The sequence below is a fragment of the Schistocerca piceifrons genome, chromosome 3 (genome assembly GCF_021461385.2).
Source record: "Schistocerca piceifrons isolate TAMUIC-IGC-003096 chromosome 3, iqSchPice1.1, whole genome shotgun sequence".
In the NCBI taxonomy this organism is placed as follows: Eukaryota; Metazoa; Arthropoda; class Insecta; order Orthoptera; family Acrididae; genus Schistocerca; species Schistocerca piceifrons.
The window spans coordinates 108,120,090-108,140,589 of NC_060140.1; the positions used below are offsets into that span (position 1 = coordinate 108,120,090).

At 42.8% G+C, this 20,500-nt stretch overlaps 1 protein-coding gene across 1 annotated transcript in view; it reads left to right on the forward strand.

Moving 5' to 3' along the window:
- The first annotated feature begins 1,098 nt into the window (after nt 1–1,098).
- Nucleotides 1,099–20,500, forward strand: part of LOC124788434 (15-hydroxyprostaglandin dehydrogenase [NAD(+)]-like) — a 63,390-nt gene continuing 43,988 nt past the window's right edge. Inside the window, exons 1-2 of the mRNA XM_047255705.1 lie at nt 1,099–1,191; nt 8,921–9,044. Of these exons, the coding sequence (XP_047111661.1) occupies nt 1,099–1,191; nt 8,921–9,044 (217 nt within the window). The remainder of the gene's footprint in view (nt 1,192–8,920; nt 9,045–20,500) is intronic.

Here is a 20,500-nt window from a genome sequence, read left to right on the forward strand (position 1 = left end):
TGCGTGATTCTCGTTTTGTAACTGCTACCGAGACGGGTGGGAGGTACACCGATATGTTACAGAATCGCATCATCCCCAGCCTGGCCGATAAACACCTGCTGGAGCGTACGATGTTTATGCAGGATGGCGCTCCACCCCATATTGCTAGACGCGTGAAAGATCTCTTGCGCGCGTCGTTTGGTGATGATCGTGTGCTCATCCGCCACTTTCGTCATGCTTGGCCTCCCAGGTCCTCGGACCTCAGTCCGTGCGATTATTGGCTTTGGGGTTACCTGAAGTCGTAAGTGTATCGTGATCGACCGACATCTCTAGGGATGCTGAAAGACAACATCCGACGCCAATGCCTCACCATAACTCCGGACATGCTGTACAGTGCTGTTCACAACATTATTTCTCGACTACAGCTATTGCTGAGGAATGATGGTGGACATATTGTGCATTTCCTGTAAAAAACATCATCTTTGCTTTGTCTTACTTTGTTATGCTAATTACTGCTATTCTGATCAGATGAAGCGCCATCTGTCGGACATTTTTTGAACTTCTGTATTTTTTTGGTTCTAATAAAACTCCATGTCATAACAAGCATGAGTGTCAATTTGTACCTCTCTATCTACATTATTCCGTGATTTATTCAGTTTTCAAATTTATACTGACTTTTTGATCACCCGGTACTTTACATAAGATGTATTAAAATATCCAAAAATTATAAGAAATCTCGAAAAAATTTTAAAAAGTTTTAAAAAAAATTTGGGACGTTGGTGTAGCATTTCGATCATATATACTTCATGGGATCTTTTCTTTCTTATACAGTTCACTTGAGGATTCTGTTTTAATGCGGCGAAGTCCGTTCTGGCAATAAATATATCACCAATTGCAGCTGTCTTGCGATTCATTTCACTTCGATTCATCATTGTATTGTTATCAGAACGGAAAATCTTGATAAATGAAATAGAACGCAGGCACCTAGCAGTTGTTGCTGCAGAGCTACTCAAAGTGGTCTTCATAACCAAAACCAGTTATGCACTCGCGCGGCAAATAAGACGAACTGAGAACGCTTAGCCATCCGAATGTTGCTGAGACGGTGTCCCGTGTTGCAGGATGGACCCCTCTGGCAAGGTGGCGCTGATCACGGGGGCGGCCGGCGGTCTGGGCAGAGCCTTCAGCAGGGCGCTGCTGACTGCAGGCGCCAAGGTGAGTCGCTGCTTCTCCTCATACCTCACTTACAGCCTTGGCACATACCATGTCGAATAGCCTGAGCACTATATGGCTAGCGCTACCCCTAACATGTTGTACAAATCTACTGTGTGTCTTTCTCCTTTTAGACTTCTCTTTTGTCAAGTTTTATTATTATTCTTATTATTACTACTTTTTTCCAAAGGCAAAGAAAATCTGTCATAATATTTGCTTAGAATTAAGAGAGAGCTTGGAGCAGCTAATCTTGTCACATGAAATCACCGCATTCATAAAGAAAAAGGAGTCAGATAATTCCGAGTAGGACTCGCACACCGAGGGCTCCGTTCAAACTTAATTACGTGTACTAACGGTTCATTCATCCCGCAAATGGAGAATCTCGACGATTATTGCCAATTATCGATATCGATACAGGCAAGATGTGCGTGTACCCATTCCCGAGGAAATGAGGTCTTAACATACGAATAAAATGGTTCAAATGGCTCCAACCACTATGGGACTTAACATCTGAGGTCATCAGTCCCCTAGACTTAGAACTACTTAAACCTAACTAACCTAAGGACATCACACACATACATGCCCGACGCAGGATTCGAACCTGTGACCGTAGCAGCAGCGCCGTTCAGGACTGAAGCGCCTAGAACCGCTCGGCCACAGGGGCCGAAACATATGAAGAGGCAGACGATCGCATAACAATGACAAAAAAAATTTACGTGTAATATAACTTTAAATCAACAATTTTCGGGTGCTTTTCCTTCGCTTGTATTGCGAAGCTTCGCTTCTTACCGAATATCAAGATTCTATAGCAACGGGAAGAACCAGCGCCGGCTTTAGGGTGGGGCGACTCGGGCGGTCGCCCAGGGCGCCGGGGCCCAAGGGTCGCCACGTACTAAACGCATGTAAAAAAAAAAAATTACAATTTACAATCACCCATTTCGCGAAACTAAAATATTATTCAGTCTCATTCAACATACGTCGCTAATCTCACGAATGCGCGATGAATTCGGGGTAGCAGAAGAGAAATCATGCTGAATGCAATCTTCGTATTGTCTGCAACCATCCATGTTTGACGCGGGCTAGCACGGGCTCTACCAAAGCGCCTCTCTTATTTGTTTCAAGAACTGCAACAAGGAAGAGCCCATGCAGCCGCATCATCTCTCGTTTACAACAGAAACTACCGGTCGCTCCAAATAAAAGAAAATACAGACTGTGAAATATACATTACACTATGATTTAATTAATACGAATGTATTTATATCGAATATTTGTGACTTAATGACTCATGTACATTAATTAATAGATCATGCAACGCGTGCACTGCATTCATAGAGAATTCTCCCCTAACTTACTGAAATAATGCAGCGCCACACAATGTTTGTTAGACTGCGTATGTTGGCAGCGCTACGATTTGCACCCGCATGTCAGTAATTGTCAGTAAGAGTCGGAGGCAGCGGTCATGTTTTCGTGGCTGAATAATTGTGAGTGAAACGAGTGTCGTGACTGTGTCAACATTTTAATTTTCTGGTAGGTGCGAAAAACATTTTTATCTTTCAGTTCAGGTTTTTTTCTAGTTACGTCTACTGATAGGTGAATTTCTTTATTTGTTATAGATCGAATATTGTGGTCGCGAAATAGAGCAGTGTCCAAGCAATAATTTGTCAAATTATTAAATCATGCCAGAAGAGAAGGAAATGATTAAAAAAAAGCTTTCTGGTTCAGAAAATCGAAAAAGAAAAGCTGAAAAAGAAAAAGTTCTTGAAGAAACTAAAAAGCACATGAATATTTATAAGTACCTTAAAGGAAATTCTAAGGCAAATACTTCAGATATTGAATCAAAAGTCCATGTATCAGCAAATATTTCTTCAGACTGTGAACAATTATACACAAAAAATATACAATCACCTATTGAAGGTGATCAAATTGACCAGCGCAGTACATCTTTGCATGAATCCTCTGATATTTCTCCAAGTCAAAATCAACACATGACATCTGTGGTCGATGAAAGTATCAACGTTCTTGCAATAAAAGAATACAATGTTTCTGATGTAGGTACGTGGCCAAAAGTACTTAATGCTAGAGATATAGATCGCATTATAATATGTGGACCCTCACAAGTATGTCTAAATAACTTTCCAAAAGATGAAAATGGGCGTCATTTCTCTTCAACTCATTACACAAGAAAACTATCAAACGAAGAAACTATCAGACGACGATGGCTAGTTTATTCTGTATCAAACGACAGTGTCTTTTGCTTTTGTTGTCGACTGTTTGATTTAAAGTCAACTACTAATTTGACTACTACTGTGGGCTTCAGAAATTGGAAACATTTAAGTGAAGCTCTGAAACTGCATGAAAATAGTCCTAACCACAAAAAAGCATTTACTCAATGGACTGAAGCTGAAATCAGGTTTAAAGCTGGATTAACTATTGACAAGGAAGAACAAAAGCTAATTTCTAAAGAAAGTTTACGATGGAGCAATGTGCTTCAAAGATTGATGCACATTACTTTGTATTTGGCTGAAAATAATATGGCATTCAGAGGGTTATCAGATAAATTATTTACCCCAAATAATGGAAAATTCTTAGGTCTTGTACAGTTATTGGCAAAATTTGATCCAATCATGGAAGAGCACGTCAGACTGGCATTGAATGGTGATTTGGCTGACCATTATTGCGGCAAAAATATACAAAATGAATTAATAGAACTCATGGCATCACACGTTATGTCTACAATCGTATCCCGCATAAAGGGTTCAAAGTATTATGCAATCATAGCTGACTGTACTCCAGATATAAGTCACAAAGAACAACTTTCGATAACTTTAAGATGCGCCGACATAGCAGAGGATGGCGTAAGTGTGAAAGAACATTTCATCTCATTTCTGCAAATAGATGATACAACCGGTGAAGGCCTCACAGAAAGCATTTTAAAAACAATGAGTGATCTTGACCTTAACATTAATGACTGCAGAGGACAGGGCTACGATAACGGCGCGAACATGAAGGGGAAAAATAAAGGCGTCCAGAACAGAACTAAGAAGTTAAATCCACTAGATTTTTTTGTGCCATGTGGATGCCATAGTTATAATTTGGTATTGTGTGATGGGGCAAAATCATCAGTAAAATCCGTGACACTGTTCGGAATGTTACAAAAAATGTTTAATCTATTTGCTGGATCGGTAAATAGATGGAAAATTTTGACCGACCATTTGAAGATATACACCCTGAAAAATGTATGTGACACACGCTGGGAAGCTCGAATTGATAGCGTCAAAGCGGTTCGTTATCAATTATGCGAAATGCATGACGCTTTGGTTTCCTTGGCCGATGCTACTGAACAAAGCGATGCTGCGGTGTCACACGAAGCGACAACACTAGGAGGACAATTAAAAGACTTGAGCTTCATTGTTTCTCTCGTGACATGGTATGATGTTCTGTTTCAAATTAACGTTGTGAGTAAAGCAAGTCAGTCACACACAATCAACTTTGTCGAGTTTATGGGAATCCTTGACAAATGTTGCTCTTATTTGGAAACATATAGGTTTCGAACAAGCTATTGTAACAGCAACTGAACTGGCTTCGGATCTTGATACGCAGCCATTATTTAAACCACAAATGCGATTGAGACGTATTAAACGCAGGCCGGGTGAAGAGGCTGTTGATGATCAAATAACTGACCCAAAAAAGAAGTTTAAAGTAGAGTTTTTCAATGCACTGTTGGACACCGTGCACATATCCATGAAAGAAAGATTTGAACAGATGCAAGAATTTTCTGCGACGTGGAGTTTCTTGTTTGACATTAAAAAAAATCAAAATAAAGAAGAACTAATACAATGCTGTTCTAAATTACAAGAAAAGTTAACTGTCAACATGAAGTCAGATATTGATGGAAATTGGCTGTGCGACGAAATTTTAGGCCTGCAACACTATCTCGAAGACAGCCAGGCAACGCCTATTGAAGCCTTTAACTTCATAAAAAAGCATAATCTTCAAGAGTTATATCCCAACATCTGGATAACGTTACGTAGTTTGCTAACAATACCAGTGACTGTCGCAAGCGGCGAACGCAGTTTTTCCAAACTGAAGTTGATAAAAACGTACTTGCGGTCTGCAATGTCTCAAACAAGACTAACCAGTTTGGCCTCACTGTCTATTGAAAATGAAGTTGCAGAAAACCTGGACTTTGCTAATCTGATCAGAGACTTTGCCGACAGAAAAGCGAGAAAAGTAAAATTTTAGTCGTTTATAATTGTTTTCCATTAGGCGTAATATGTTTTGTGTTCAGATGACTGACAGAAAATATAGGTTTATGGCTTACAGTTATATTAAATTCAATAATAATATGGTACCCAATTCAAAATTAGTGTTTTTTCGTTATACATATTACCTCCTATATATAAAAATCAATTGCTGTGTGTTAGTCTCACCAAAACAAAGAAATGGCTTGACCAATTTGAATAATTTTTGTTTTGTTTTGTTCGCTTTAGTACAGGGGTGCTTCAGAAAAGAAAAGAAATATTTGGGATGTACGAGCCTGTTTCAACCACATTTTACGCATCTTTTCTTTGTTTGGAACACGCAAAAACAATTTTCTGGAGTTGTTGTAGATGTACAGTGCAGTACTACGCAATATTTTTAGACAATTTCCCAAAACGTGAATGCCCAAACAATATATCACTGCTATACTGACTGTTAACGGCAGCGACAGCAGCATGCTGGACTGACGTCACAGGCTACACAAGACTCACATGGAGCGTCTTAGCGGGCTTTCAGATTATTTGGATTTCATTTCCATTTAAAAAAATAAAATACTCAAATTTACGATGGAAAAAACCATGTTATGATCATAAGTTGACGCCATTAACCACTTAAGACGATTTCTAGAAAACAGTCAAATACCGTGTTGCAAAGCACTGCCAGGTTCGCTATTTATACAATAAAGGGCGCCAACTGGACGACTCGCCCGGGGCACCTGGATGGCTAAGCCCGGCCCTGGGAGGAACCCTACAGGTTTTGATGAGTAAGTTTTCGAGTATCGAAATAGCGAATAGCGTTGCCTTAGAAGTTTACATTTACTACACCACCAATGGTCCGTACACCTCACTATGACGCATCAATTTCAACTTCATACGCCAGTCCGTTCCTGACAGAAGGGGTCATAACAGGCGCACAGGCAGGCACACAATTAAATAAGAAATGACAATTTTTTGTTTGTGCTATTATTACAAATCGACAGTTTCTTGATTTTTTCCCTTTCTTGTCCTGCGAAACCTTGCTTCCTGCCAAATTTAATGATTCTAAGTCAACGGGAAGTACCCTATAGTTTCCAATGAGGCGTTTTGCGACTGTCACAATGTCTGACGTAAATGGCCATATCTTTCGATTGCATTGACTTAGAAGCTGCCTTTTTACACTGCCAAGGGACCATAGAGATCAGCAAGTGACATAAATTTTAACTTCATAACGTGTGCCTGTTCGTGGGAAAAAGGGTTTGTAACAGTTGGACAGACAGGCAGACAGACGGATGGATGGACGGCCAACAAAATGACTCTGTAAGGGTTCTGTTTTTACCGACTGAGGTACGGAACAATAAGAAAATAATGGAAAAGCACATGGAGGCTGTGATGCGTCAAGGGAAGTAGTTAAAAACGGAAGAGAAGTAAATATGATGAATTTTCTTATCGGATGCATGCATGAATTACTTTCACAATATATTCAATGGCAGGATAGTGGGAATATATGGTCAATCAACAAATAAGACCTCTGACAAATCGTTTGTGTGCCCCTTTTTAGTAAAAAATATGGAACCCGCGTACCTAATTATACTGACATCGGACACTGGTCGTAGACGAAGAAGGGTGGTCTGAAAGGTCACAGGTTTAAAATTTCCGTGCAAAAAATGTGCCAGAACCGTTGACCATTCCATGAAAGCCTATCTACAAACATTCATTAAGCAGTATTAAGTGAAGAGTCTAGCTGTATTATCAGATTAGAGTATTTACAACACTCACAGAGGTATCTAAGGAGCCATTCTTCCCACGCTCCAGATCGTGAATGGAACGGGAAGAAACTTAAACACGCAGTACCGTGCTAAGGAGGAGGAGAGGAGCAGATTAGAGACGGACGACAAACTCGGATTACGAAACGATGGGGAAGGAAATTGGCTGTGCCCTTTCAAAGGAATCATCTCGGCACTTGCCTCAAGTTGTTTAGGGAAGCCGGCCGGTGTGGCCGTGCGGTTAAAGGCGCTTCAGTCTGGAACCGCGTGACCGCTACGGTCTCAGGTTCGAATCCTGCCTCGGGCATGGATGTGTGTGATGTCCTTAGGTTAGTTAGGTTTAATTAGTTCTAAGTTCTAGGCGACTGATGACCTCAGAAGTTAAGTTGCATAGTGCTCAGAGCCATTTTTTTTGTTTAGGGAAAAAGCGGAAAACCTAAATCTGGATGGGTGGATGCGGCTTTGAACCGACGTCATCCCGAATGTGAGTCCAGTGTGCTAATCACTGCGCCACCTCGCTCGGGAATACCATGCAGAACACCGCCTTGCAGAGTAAGGATCCAGAAATATATCCGAGGAAGACAGTTCTCCAAAATTAGAACAATGCTTTAATTTTTCTGCTTCACAAGACCGGGGACACTCTACTCACAGAGTTTCGAGAGCCAGCTTTAAGTGATGAATCTAGACATATACCACAGTGCCCTACGTGGTGACCACGAAGACAAGATGGGACTAATTACAGCTCTCACAGAGGCGTCTGAGCACTCATTCTTACCGCGCTCCGTACCTGAATGGAACGAAAAGAGGCTCTAATTACTGATGCTATGGGAAATATCCTTGCTATTCACTTCACAGAAGTTTTCCGAGCATATGCGAGTGTCGGGACATTAATAGAGGCAACTATTTATTCACAACTTACACAAAATGGATACATGTTTTTAAGTTTTACTGTCCTTCACCGTAGTCATCAGAATTTCGTGTAACCCGTTGTTTAGTGATATGGGAGTCGTAGGAGTCACAGCGCCAGCTGTGTTGATGTTCGAGTGGAGCGGTCTGCTGCCTGACGAATCTCTGAAACAGTTCTGAAGCGAATGTCGTGAAGTTCGTCCTACAATTTAGGAATCAAATTGAAGGCGCAAGGACTTATGTGTGGCCAATGTGGCAGGTGTACTGCGCTTCCCTGCACCATGGACCGAAAAACTCGATCACAGCTTCCGCTACATAAAATGAGGTGCGGATCATGCAGGAGGAGTCGCCTCTTCTTTCTCTTAGTTGGACACAGGCTGTGTTCCAAAAATGAAGAGCTTGGAGAGAGACACCGGCCAGCATTGCACAGTACAATGCTCGGACGCCTACGAGCTGGGCTGTGAACGATTTCTTCTCTCGATGAGGCTGGAAAGTGCTGTAGCACCCACCACACTCCCCGGACTTAAGTCCTTGTGACTTCAACTTGATTCCTAAACTGAAGGAAACGCTTCATGGCATTCGCTTCGGAAGGGCTACAGATGTTCGTCAGGCAATAGACCACTCCACTCCAACTATCAACACAACTGGTGCTGCTAAGCAGGGTCTCCTACGACTTTCACATCCTTGGCAACAGGCTCTACATAAGGACTGTAACAGATGTAGATGCAGATCAGTAACAATGAAAGTCAGTTAGGTCTGGAGGCCCGCTCACATGACTTAATGACTCAGCCGACTGCTTGCGTACAGCAGATTTTTTTTTTCCAGGTCGTGGCGTCGGACGCTGACGAGGCGGCAGGGAAGAAGGCCGTGGAGGAGCTGGAGAAGCAGTTCGGAAAGGGGAAGGTCGTCTTCGTCAAAGCGGACGTCACCGACAGCAGCTCGCTGGAAGGTAGCGCCCCCTCTCTGGAACCACTGAAGGTGTCTTCCAGGAGGCCTCCAAGGCTCTTCATGTTATTGATTCTACTGCTCATTCTGCACAACGCTGGCAAAGTAAAATGTCGTATCTTCCAGTTTGGTAGCTAAATAAGAGGTTGAGGGTTGGGTTGTTTGGGGAAGAGCCCTGAAAGCGAGGTCATCAGCCTCATTGGTTTAGAGAAGGATTGGGAAGGAAGTCGGAAGTACCCTTTCAAAGGTACCATCCCGGCATTTGCCTGAAGCGATTTAGGGAAATTACGGAAAACTTAAATCAGGGTGGGCGGACGTGGGATAAGACCGTCGTCCTCCCGAATGCGAGTCCAGTGTGCTAATCACTGCGCCGCCTCGCTCGGTCTAAATAAGATTTTAATGTGTTTTGGAAAAGAGACGTGTTAAACTAATTCTTTAGATTAGTTCTAGTTACCATTCTGTAAGCCATTACTAGTGTGATCTCCCTTCCCACTCCTGTCTAAGCACACTGTTCTGATTGTCGTGTGATTCTACTTACACGCGCCGTGAATCAGCGTCAGATCCAACGCAATCTCTTCCCTGTTTTCTTGGAAAACTGTATTTCACGTTTCATAAATACGAGGTGCATTCAAGTTCTAAGGCCTCCGATTTTTTTTCTCCGGACTGGAAAGAGATAGAAACATGCGCATTGTATTAAAATGAGGCCGCGTTCATTGTCAATACGTCCCAGAGATGGCAGCACCGTACGGCAGATGGAATTTTACCACCAGTGGCGATAATGAGAACTGTTTTAAACACTCAAAATGGCGACGTTTTCCTTACTTGAACAGCGTGCAATCATTCGTTTTCTGAATTTGCGTGGTGTGAAACCAATTGAAATTCATCGACAGTTGAAGGAGACATATGGTGATGGAGTTATGGATGTGTCGAAAGTGTTTTCATGGGTGCGACAGTTTAATGAAGGCAGAACATCGTGTGACAACAAACCGAAACAACCTCAGGCTCGCACAAGCCGGTCTGACGACATGATCGAGAAAGCGGAGAGAACTGTTTTGGGGGATCACCGAATGACTTGAACAGATCGCCTCCAGAGTTGGCATTTCTGTGGGTTCTGTGCACACAATCCTGCATGACGACCTGAAAATGCGGAAAGTGTCATCCAGGTGGGTGCCACGAATGCTGACGGACGACCACACGGCTGCCCGTGTGGCATGTTGCCAAGCAATGTTGACGCGCAATGACAGCATGAATGGGAATTTCTTTTCGTCGGTTGTGACAATGGATGAGACGTGAATGCCATTTTTCAATCCAGAAACAAAGCGCCAGTCAGCTCAATGGAAGCACACAGATTCACCGCCACAAAAATATTTCGGGTAACCGCCAGTGCTGAAAAACTGATGGTGTCCATGTTCTGGGACAGCGAGGGCGTAATCCTTACCCATTGCGTTCCAAAGGGCACTACGGTAACAGGTGCATCCTACGAAAATGTTTTGAAGAACAAATTCCTTCCTGCACTACAACAAAAACGTCCAGGAAGGGCTGCGCGTGTGCTGTTTCACCAAGACAACGCACCCGCACATTGAGCTAACGTTACGCAACAGTTTCTTCGTGATAACAACTTTGAAGTGATTCCTCATGCTCCCTACTCACCTGACCTGGCTCGTAGTGACTTCTGGTGTTTCCAACAATGAAAGACACTCTCCGTGGCCGCACATTCACCAGCCGTGCTGCTATTGCCTCAGCGATTTTCCAGTGGTCAAAACAGACTGCTAAAGAAGCCTTCGCCGCTGCCATGGAATCATGGCGTCAGCGTTGTGAAAAATGTGTACGTCTGCAGGGCGATTACGTCGAGAAGTAACGCCAGTTTCATCGATTTCGGGTGAGTAGTTAATTAGAAAAAAAAATCGGAGGCCTTAGAACTTGAATGCACCTCGTATTTCTGTTTGAAGTAAATGACGGATAAGAGCAAGCGAGAACTCCGATACAAATTTGGGATGCTGTTGGTACATTAATTACAGTGGTAAAACAGTCCCTCAGCGACACGAAAATTTCTCCTCAATGCCAAACAGCTCATAAAATTCGCAGCTACCTTACGGTTTACCGCACCGAAAAGGTACTCACTCTGCCATTGAAGAATGGCGCCATAGAGACCTGGGGACGAGGACTGTCTGCCGGACTTCAGGGTGCCAGTACCAAAGGTTACTTCGTCGAGCGACTTCACTCCGCTGCCTTCTGCTTTGTACAGGGTGGTCAAAATAAAACTGGCCTGGAAAATATTTTTGGCACGTTAAAGCAGGCAACACAGCTCGCAAAGCTGCCAAACATATTTTCCGCCCTCCGTGCAGGTGATGTTGGCTACCTTACGATGCATGAACACACTGTTGTGCAAATCTTAATGACAAAAGTAACTTTCGCTTGATGTGTCTCTGTGACGTAGCTCGATCAAATATGGACTATACATAATTAGGAAGAATTGCTACGGTACAGCACGGAAGGTAACTCTAAGAAATAAGGAATGTGACGAATGAAAGTGACATTTTTGTTCAAAGACAATAATTTCACTGGTCACTGCAATTCAAGGCGGTTTGATGGGCCTCATAAACCGCGGGATATGGTATTCAGTGGGCTGTGTGATCACCACCGACGGGAATGCGGGCTCTACGACGTTCTACTGCGTGGGCCACGAGGTTGGCGAAGACTTCTTGTTGTAGGGCGTTGGTGCACGTGGAGGTTCTGCAGCACGTCTCGGCAACGCATCCCACACGTACTCGGTGCGATTTAAGTCGGGGGAACGAGCAGGCCAGTCCATTCGCCGATTAGCCTCTCGTTCCAAGACTTCCTCCACCTGGGCAGTATGATGCGGTCACACATTGCCATCCATAAAATGAAATGTGGGTCGAATGCACCCCTGCCAAAAGTACACGGGGAAGGAATTCAGTGTCTCAATAACTGTGGCCAGCGAGTGTACCGTGTTCAAAGATCTGCATGTGAGTACGTCGATGCAAGTTGAACGCTGCTACTGCTACCATTATTACCCCCAGCGAAACCACAAATTCGCGTTCCCAGCTGTCATCGCATATATAAAATTATATGCTTCTGAAATAAACCGCTTTCATCTGTATATTAACTTTTACAGGAACACGACCGGTTTCTTTATTTCAGCTCACATCTTCCGCTGTACATCTACAAGATAGGAAACGTGCAATCGACATTATGATAAAAAACAAATACTTAATAATCTGCGCTCTGTGACAAGCAATATGAAATACTCTCGCATCAGTAAAACATTTAAGCCGTGATACGGGAAGGAGGCCGACTCAGCCTCTTCAAAATTAAATACTGTTACCCGAAATAAACAGGCGTCATAATTCAAAATGACCAGTTGCAAAACTGACATGTTAAAAGCGGGTTTACCTACAGCGAATGACACCAAAATAAGGAAAGATAAAAGCCTCAGCTAGCAACACTGAAAGTCCATGATTAAGAAAACTCACTTCATAACAGGAAGCGGTGGAAAGAAACCCTTCCAACCGACTCGCCTTGCAAGGCCACACTGCGCGTGTGAGTATTCCACATTGTTAGTCATAAAGCACAAATTATTAGGATAGGTATCTGTTTTTTTATCATAATGTCGACTGTACGTTTCCTACGTTGCAGATGTAAACCCGAAGATGTGATCTGAAATCACGAAACCGGTCGTGCTCCTGTAAAAGTTCATATACAGCTGAAAGCGATTTCTTTCAGAAACATGGGTTTCTTCAGAAGCGGTTGCCCTCAACAGAAAATTATTTGTATAAATTTATAATAATTCCAACTGCCTTAGACATTATTAGAAACAATGTTTTAATTAGTTTACAGTTATTTAAGTGTAACATTATGCACGTCATAATACATAAACATAGTTCATACGATTTGTTTCATTAAATACATTTATGTTTCTAAAATAACATCGTGAGTAGTTTTATTAAGTAATATTACAAAATCTTAATTTTTACACATAATTAAGTTATAATTTCACTCGCTTCCAGTTCAGGTAGTTCTTTTTAAATATTCACATTATTTTATGCAAGTTACTATATTCCAATTTGTACTGGAGATTATAAATGTGACATTTGTTTACATTAAAAACAAATATACAGCCATTTGAGAAAAATTACAAAGATGTTACAAAGATTGCATATATATATATATATATATATATATATATATATATATATATATATTCTAATAGAGTCATTTCTACGAATAGCATGACATACCATTAATAATAATAAGTGTCAGCTGAAAATAACATTATGACCATGTAATGTACATATATATGTCATGGAACTGAAACGTATCATGTTGTATTCTGGCCCAGTGTATCATGTACTACAATATGTGAGTCTCAGTCTGTTAAGTCTGTTACATTACATGCTCAATATAACTGCTCTGGTTACAAATTCCCAGATACTTGATAGCTGTCACTGATTCCACTAAATGATCGAAGATCGTGTAGCCAAACGACAGCGAAACTCTTTGTTTATGCATATTGTACACACATCAAAAAAAGTTTTGCATCATCCCAATTCCCAGAACTCCTGAAGATAGACGTTGACTGTGGATGTTGTATCACGGACACAGTCCCTTTGTTCAGAGATGTCACTAAACCTGCCCAAAGATGTAAACAACCATGCATGAGCAGCGCCTATTAGACAGAGGGGATCCGACAGCCGATCAGTTCCAGTGATTTCATCAGGCCCCCCAGGGGGTCCACAACTCTTTTGTGGATACGTGTGTGGCGAGCACGGGGCCACGAGCTAGTGCAGTTCTCCTTCTTTTCCGGGCTTCCCTACCCCCCCTTCCCCATCCCCCCTCGTCCCCAATTCCCCCCCCCCCTCCTACCTCCCCTTCACACTCCCTCTTCTTGGGAGTAATGTATCGAGCCTTCGTCCGGAGATGGACATTTGGAAGCTCCAGGATCTTGTTCCCTTTGTTTTTCTCCATCCTCACGCTTTCTTCCTCTATTGGTCTTTTCCTACATTCCCTCTTCTCCTTGATTTCATGCCCTTACTTCAACCTCTGCCTCATTCTCTTTGCCCTATTCTCCTTGTCTTCTTTTCCGTGCCTTATTCTCCGCTTCGGCGTTTGAGATTCTTTCTTCTGTCCCTCTATCCCTCTCTCTCTCTTTCCTCTCTTCTTTCCTCCCTGTGCGTGTCTGAAGGCCGACCCACGCGTTCGCACGCGAAGCTGGTGACGGGGTAACGCTGTCTTCAGCGTTGTCTAGACCGTCTATCTTCCTGGAGTGTCGCTAAAGTTTCCGTTTTTCTGGTGAGAAAACGGTCTGTATGAACTTCTGGCGTTACAAACAGTTTCTTCCACCATCCTTACATCTACATCTACATTTATACTCCTCAAGCCACCCAACGGTGTGTGGCGGAGGGCACTTTACGCGCCACTGTCATTACCTCCCTTTTCTGTACCAATCGCGTATGGTTCGCGGGAAGAACGACTGTCTGAAAGCCTCCATGCGCGCTCGAATCTCTCTAATTTTACATTCGTGATCTCCTCGGGAGGTATAAGTAGGGGGAAGCAATATATTCGATACCTCATCCAGAAACGCACCCTCTCGAAACCTGGCGAGCAATCTACATCGCGATACAGAGCGCCTCTCTTGCAGAGTCTGCCACTTGAGTTTGCTAAACATCTCCGTGACGCTATCACGGTTACCAAATAACCCTGTGACGAAACGCGCCGCTCTTCTTTGGATCTTCTCTATCTCCTCCGTCAACCCGATCTGGTACGGATCCCACACTGATGAGCAATACTCAAGTATAGGTCGAACGAGTGTTTTGTAAGCCATCTCCTTTGTTGATGGACTACATTTTCTAAGGACTCTCCCAATGAATCTCAACCTGGTACCTGCCTTACCAACAATTAATTTTATATGATTATTCCACTTCAAATCGTTCCGCACGCATACTCCCAGATATTTTACAGAAGTAACTGCTACCAGTGTTTGTTCCGCTATCATATAATCATACAATAAAGGATCCTTCTTTCTATGTATTCGCAATACATTACATTTGTCTATGTTAAGGATCAGTTGCCACTCCCTGCACCAAGTGCCTATCCGCTGCAGATCTTCCTGCATTTCGCTGTATACTACAGCATCATCCGCGAAAAGCCGCATGGAACTTCCGACACTGTCTACTAGGTCATTTGTACATATTGTGAAAAGCAATGGTCCCATAACACTCCCTTGTGGCCGCCAGAGGTTACTTTAACGTCTGTAGACGTCTCTCCATTGATAACAACATGCTGTGTTCTGTTTGCTAAAAACTCTGGTCTGATATTCCGTAGGCTCTTACTTTGTTTATCAGGCGACAGTGCGGAACTGTATCGAACGCCTTCCGGAAGTTAAGGAAAATAGCATCTACCTGGGAGCCTGTATCTAATATTTTCTGGGTCTCATGAACAAATAAAGCGAGTGGGGTCTCACACGATCGCTGTTTCCGGAATCCATGTTGATTCCTACATAGTAGATTCTGGGTTTCCAAAAACGACAAGATACGCGAGCAAAAAACATGTTCTAAAATTCTACAACAGATCGACGTCAGAGATATAGGTCTATAGTTTTGCGCATCTGCTCGACGACCCTTCTTGAAGACTGGGACTACCTGTGCTCTTTTCCAATCATTTGGAACCTTCCGTTCCTCTAGAAACTTGCGGTACACGGCTCTTAGAAGGGGGGCAAGTTCTTTCGCGTACTCTATGTAGAATCGAATTGGTATCCCGTCAGATCCAGTGGACTTTCCTCTGTTGAGTGGTTCCAGTTGCTTTTCTATTCCTTGGACACTTATTTCGATGTCAGCCATTTTTTCGTTTGTGCGAGGATTTAGAGAAGGCACTGCAGTGCGGTCTTCCTCTGTGAAACAGCTTTGGAAAAAGGTGTTTAGTATTTCAGCTTTACACGTGTCATCCTCTGTTTCAATGCCATCATCCTCCCGTAGTGTCTGGATATGCTGTTTCGAGCCACTTACTGATTTAACGTAAGACCAGAGCTTCCTAGGATTTTCTTTCAAGTCGGTACATAGAATTTTACTTTCGAATTCACTGAACGCTTCACGCATAGCCCTCCTTACGCTAACTTTGACATCGTTTAGCTTCTGTTTGTCTGAGAGGTTTTGGCTGCGTTTACACTTGGAGTGAAGCTCTCTTTGCTTTCGCAGTAATTCCCTAACTTTGTTGTTGAACCATGGTGGGTTTTTCCCGTCCCTCACAATTTTCCTCGGCACGTACCTGTCTAAAACGCATTTTACGATTGCCTTGAACTTTTTCCATAAACACTCAACATTGTCAGTGTCGGAACAGAAATTTTCGTGTTGATCTGTTAGGTAGTCTGAAATCTGCCTTCTATTACTCTTGCTAAACAGATAAACCTTCCTCCCTTTTTTTATATTCCTATTAACTTCCATATTCAGGGATGCTGCAACGGCCTTATGATCACTGATTCCCTGTTCTGCGCTTACAGGGTCGAAAAGTTCGGGTCTGTTTGTTATCAGTAGGTCCAAGATGTTATCTCCACGAGTCGGTTCTCTGTTTAATTGCTCGAGGTAATTTTCGGATAGTGCACTCAGTATAATGTCACTCGATGCTCTGTCCCTACCACCCGTCCTAAACATCTGAGTGTCCCAGTCTATATCTGGTACATTGAAATCTCCACCTAAGACTATAACATGCTGAGAAAATTTGTGTGAAATGTATTCCAAATTTTCTCTCAGTTGTTCTGCCACTAATGCTGCTGAGTCGGGAGGTCGGTAAAAGGAGCCAACTATTAACCTAGCTCGGTTGTTGAGTGTAACCTCCACCCATAATAATTCACAGGAACTATCCACTTCTACTTCACTACAGGATAAACTATTACTAACAGCGACAAACACGCCACCACCGGTTGTATGCAATCTATCCTTTCTAAACACCGTTTGTGCCTTTGTAAACATTTCGTCAGAATTTATCTCTGGCTTCAGCCAGCTTTCTGTACCTATAACGATTTCAGCTTCGGTGCTTACTATCAGCGCTTGAAGTTCCGGTACTTTACCAATGCAGCTTCGACAGTTTACAATTACAATACCGATTGCTGCTTGGTCCCCGCATGTCCTGATTTTGCCCCGCACCCTTTGAGGCTGTTGCCCTTTCTGTACTTGCCCGAGGCCATCTAACCTAAAAAACCGCCCAGTCCACGCCACACAGCCCCTGCTACCCGTGTATCCTCTTGCTGCGTGTAGTGGACTCCTGACCTATCCAGCGGAACCCGAAACCCCACCACTCTATGGCGCAAGTCGAGGAATCTGCAGCCCACACGGTCGCAGAATCGTCTCAGTCTCTGATTCAGACCCTCCACTCGGCTCTGTACCAAAGGTCCGCAGTCAGTCCTTTCGACGATGCTGCAGATGGTGAGCTCTGCTTTCATCCCGCTAGCGAGACTGTCAGTCTGCACCAAATCAGATAGCTGCCGGAAGCCAGAGAGGATTTCCTCCGATCCATAGCGACACACATCATTGGTGCCGACATGAGCGACCACCTGCAGATGGGTGCACCCTGTACCCTTCATGGCATCCGGAAGGACCCTTTCCACATCTGGAATGACTCCCCCCGGTATGCATACGGAGTGCACATTGTTTTTCTTCCCCTCTCTTGCTGCCATATCTCGGTCCTGTTGCTCTCCCATTCGTGGAGACAGCAAAATTCTCAGGTCTTACATTTGACAGGAAACTTTGCTGGTCTCCACATGTGTCTTACTTGGCTGCTCATTGTACCTGTTCCCTAAATGTTCTCCGTGTTTTCTGCTTATATCGGGCCATTGTCCGATCAAAACTGGATTATGGGAGCTTTGTCTACTCTTCTGCCTGGTCGTCCGTCTTACGCCGTTTAAACTCTATCCACCATCGGGGGTTCCGTCTGGCGACTGGAGCGTTCTACACCATCCCTGTTGAGTCTGTATGCCGAAGCTGCCGCTTTACCGCTAAACTACCGGCGTGATATGTTGCTTTGTCGGTACGCCTGCCGACTGATGTCAATGCCCGACCACCCATCATATTTTCCTTCTTTGACAACTCTCTTTACCGCCAATACGGGTTGTATGTCTCTGCTCTGTTACCTCCTGGATTTCGCTTTCGTCGCCTGCTTCAGCAACTTAATTTTACCATCCCTACGACTTTTCGAGTGGGTGAGAGCCCGACAAAGGCTCCAGGCTCAGGATCGCGTTCACCTTGAACTGAGCTCGCTCCCAAAGGAGAGGACCGAGGATTCGATATACCGCTCGAGGTTTGTCGAACTTCGTTCGAGGCTCGCTAATAACGTCTTTATTTACACAGATGGCTCCAAGACTACTGCTGGCGTCGGATGTGCCTTTGTCGTTGGGGATAATACCTTTCAATACCGACTCCTTGTTCAGTTTCTCAAGCGGCGACATCGTCGACAGTGACCCGTATATGTAATAAGTTTCCTTTAAGGGGCTCCGGAAAGGCTCAAAATCATGAAAAGTTCAATTTTTACTTTTTTGCGTTTTCTGAATCTGCAGACTATTAGCTTTTAATAGATATATAATTTATTCAATTCCGAAGACTACAACTATTTTTAAAATTTTTTTGAAATGTGTTCTACATGGGCGTGACCCACTGTGGCGCTGTCAAATGGTGTTATTATTAACGTCCGCGTTCATCAGGTACATTTTAGTGATGTGAGATAAAGTATGTGTTGTGGCTAACCTGTGATGGTTCAATATATATCGCTGGTGTGATTGTCGATTGTTTCATGTTTATTTACTCTGTTGTTATCTCGAAAATATTCGTAATTAATTCTGTTTCTTGAGTCTCTGTTTTGTTGAAGTATAATAATGAGTAAAAGTAAAGTTATTAGAAATCCTCTGAAGGCTTTTAAGAAAAGGAGAAATGTTGGAAAGCCAAAGGTATGTGTTATTACTGTAAACAATAAAGACGATAACCAAGTGAGTTAACCTAACCTCTCAAGTACATCTGCCCATAGCAGTCAAAGTGGGAAAGAAAATACTTCACAGAAGAAGCTTGGTTCAATGAGTGAAAACTATGAATGTTTTATGGGCGAATCGGATGCGAATGAAATATTTGATATGTCGGTTCTCAAAGGAATTTTTTCAGACTGTGTAAGATGTATTCATTGTAGTGAAGTTGGTCTGGAACTCTCCATAATAAAGCACGTAGGACTTGCTAGTGAAATACAACTGAAATGTGATAAGTGTTCATACATGACCACCTTTTGGAACAGTGTTGCAGTAACTGCAACTGAAGAAAATGGTAGCAAAATCTACGAACACAACAACCAGCGATGCTTGCTTTAGACAAGGAACGCCTTCGGGCTGCAGACAGGGCTGTAAATAGTCTAGAAATACAAGCAAGAGTAAACAGGAGGAGGAACAAGAGGAAGCTTGAGGAGGAGTTTGCAGAGGATGAAGATAATCCATCCTATGGACCTGGAATGCACTAAAAAGTTAATCCAATCTTTGTCGCTCGATTCCCAAAACTTTTATTTTATCATACTAATTACATGTTTTCTAAGGATCTTCCAAACATATTTGTTTCAAACTTTCAGTAAATGTTACGCAGTACCTTCTGCATAATTTAACACAGCCTTTTTCCAAAAAACTGTATATTTTTGAATATATAAATAAAAAAATTGCAAAAAAATGTTGCGAATTTTCAATACAATTGAAAAAAAATCATCTTTAATAACTGAACTAAAATTTTGTAAAATCCCTGTGTTAAGTTGTAGCCCATATTCCAATAAATAATCTGTAAATAGTTCAACTTTCTACCTCAAATACTTTGTGAGGAAAGATGTAATTTATAAGCGTTATTTTAACATTGCAAGTATAGGGCGTTCCGGAGCCCCTTAATTTAAGCCTATGGTCACAATCTTTTCTGTTTAACAGATCACCGGTTTTGGTCTTTAATGGCCATCATCAGATCTGTATCATAAAATCAAAGTCCTAATGCACTGCAATGTTGGAAAGCCAAAGGTGTTTGTTATTACTGTAAACAATAAAGACGATAACCAAGTGAGTTAACCTAACCTCTCAAGTACACCTGCCCATAGCAGTCAAAGTGGGAAAGAAAATACTTCACAGAAGAAGCTTGGTTCAATGAGTGAAAACTATGAATGTTTTATGGGCGAATCGGATGCGAATGAAATATTTGATATGTCGGTTCTCAAAGGAACTTTCTACCTCAAATACTTTGTGAGGAAAGATGTAATTTATAAGCGTTATTTTAACATTGCAAGTATAGGGCGTTCCGGAGCCCCTTAATTTAAGTCTATGGTCACAATCTTTTCTGTTTAACAGATCACCGGAGGGATAACGTCGGGGATTGGCTTCAGCCGAGGCTCACTCCCTTCTCAACCACAGGTTGCCTTTCATGCCCCTCGATTCGTATAACTGCCGTC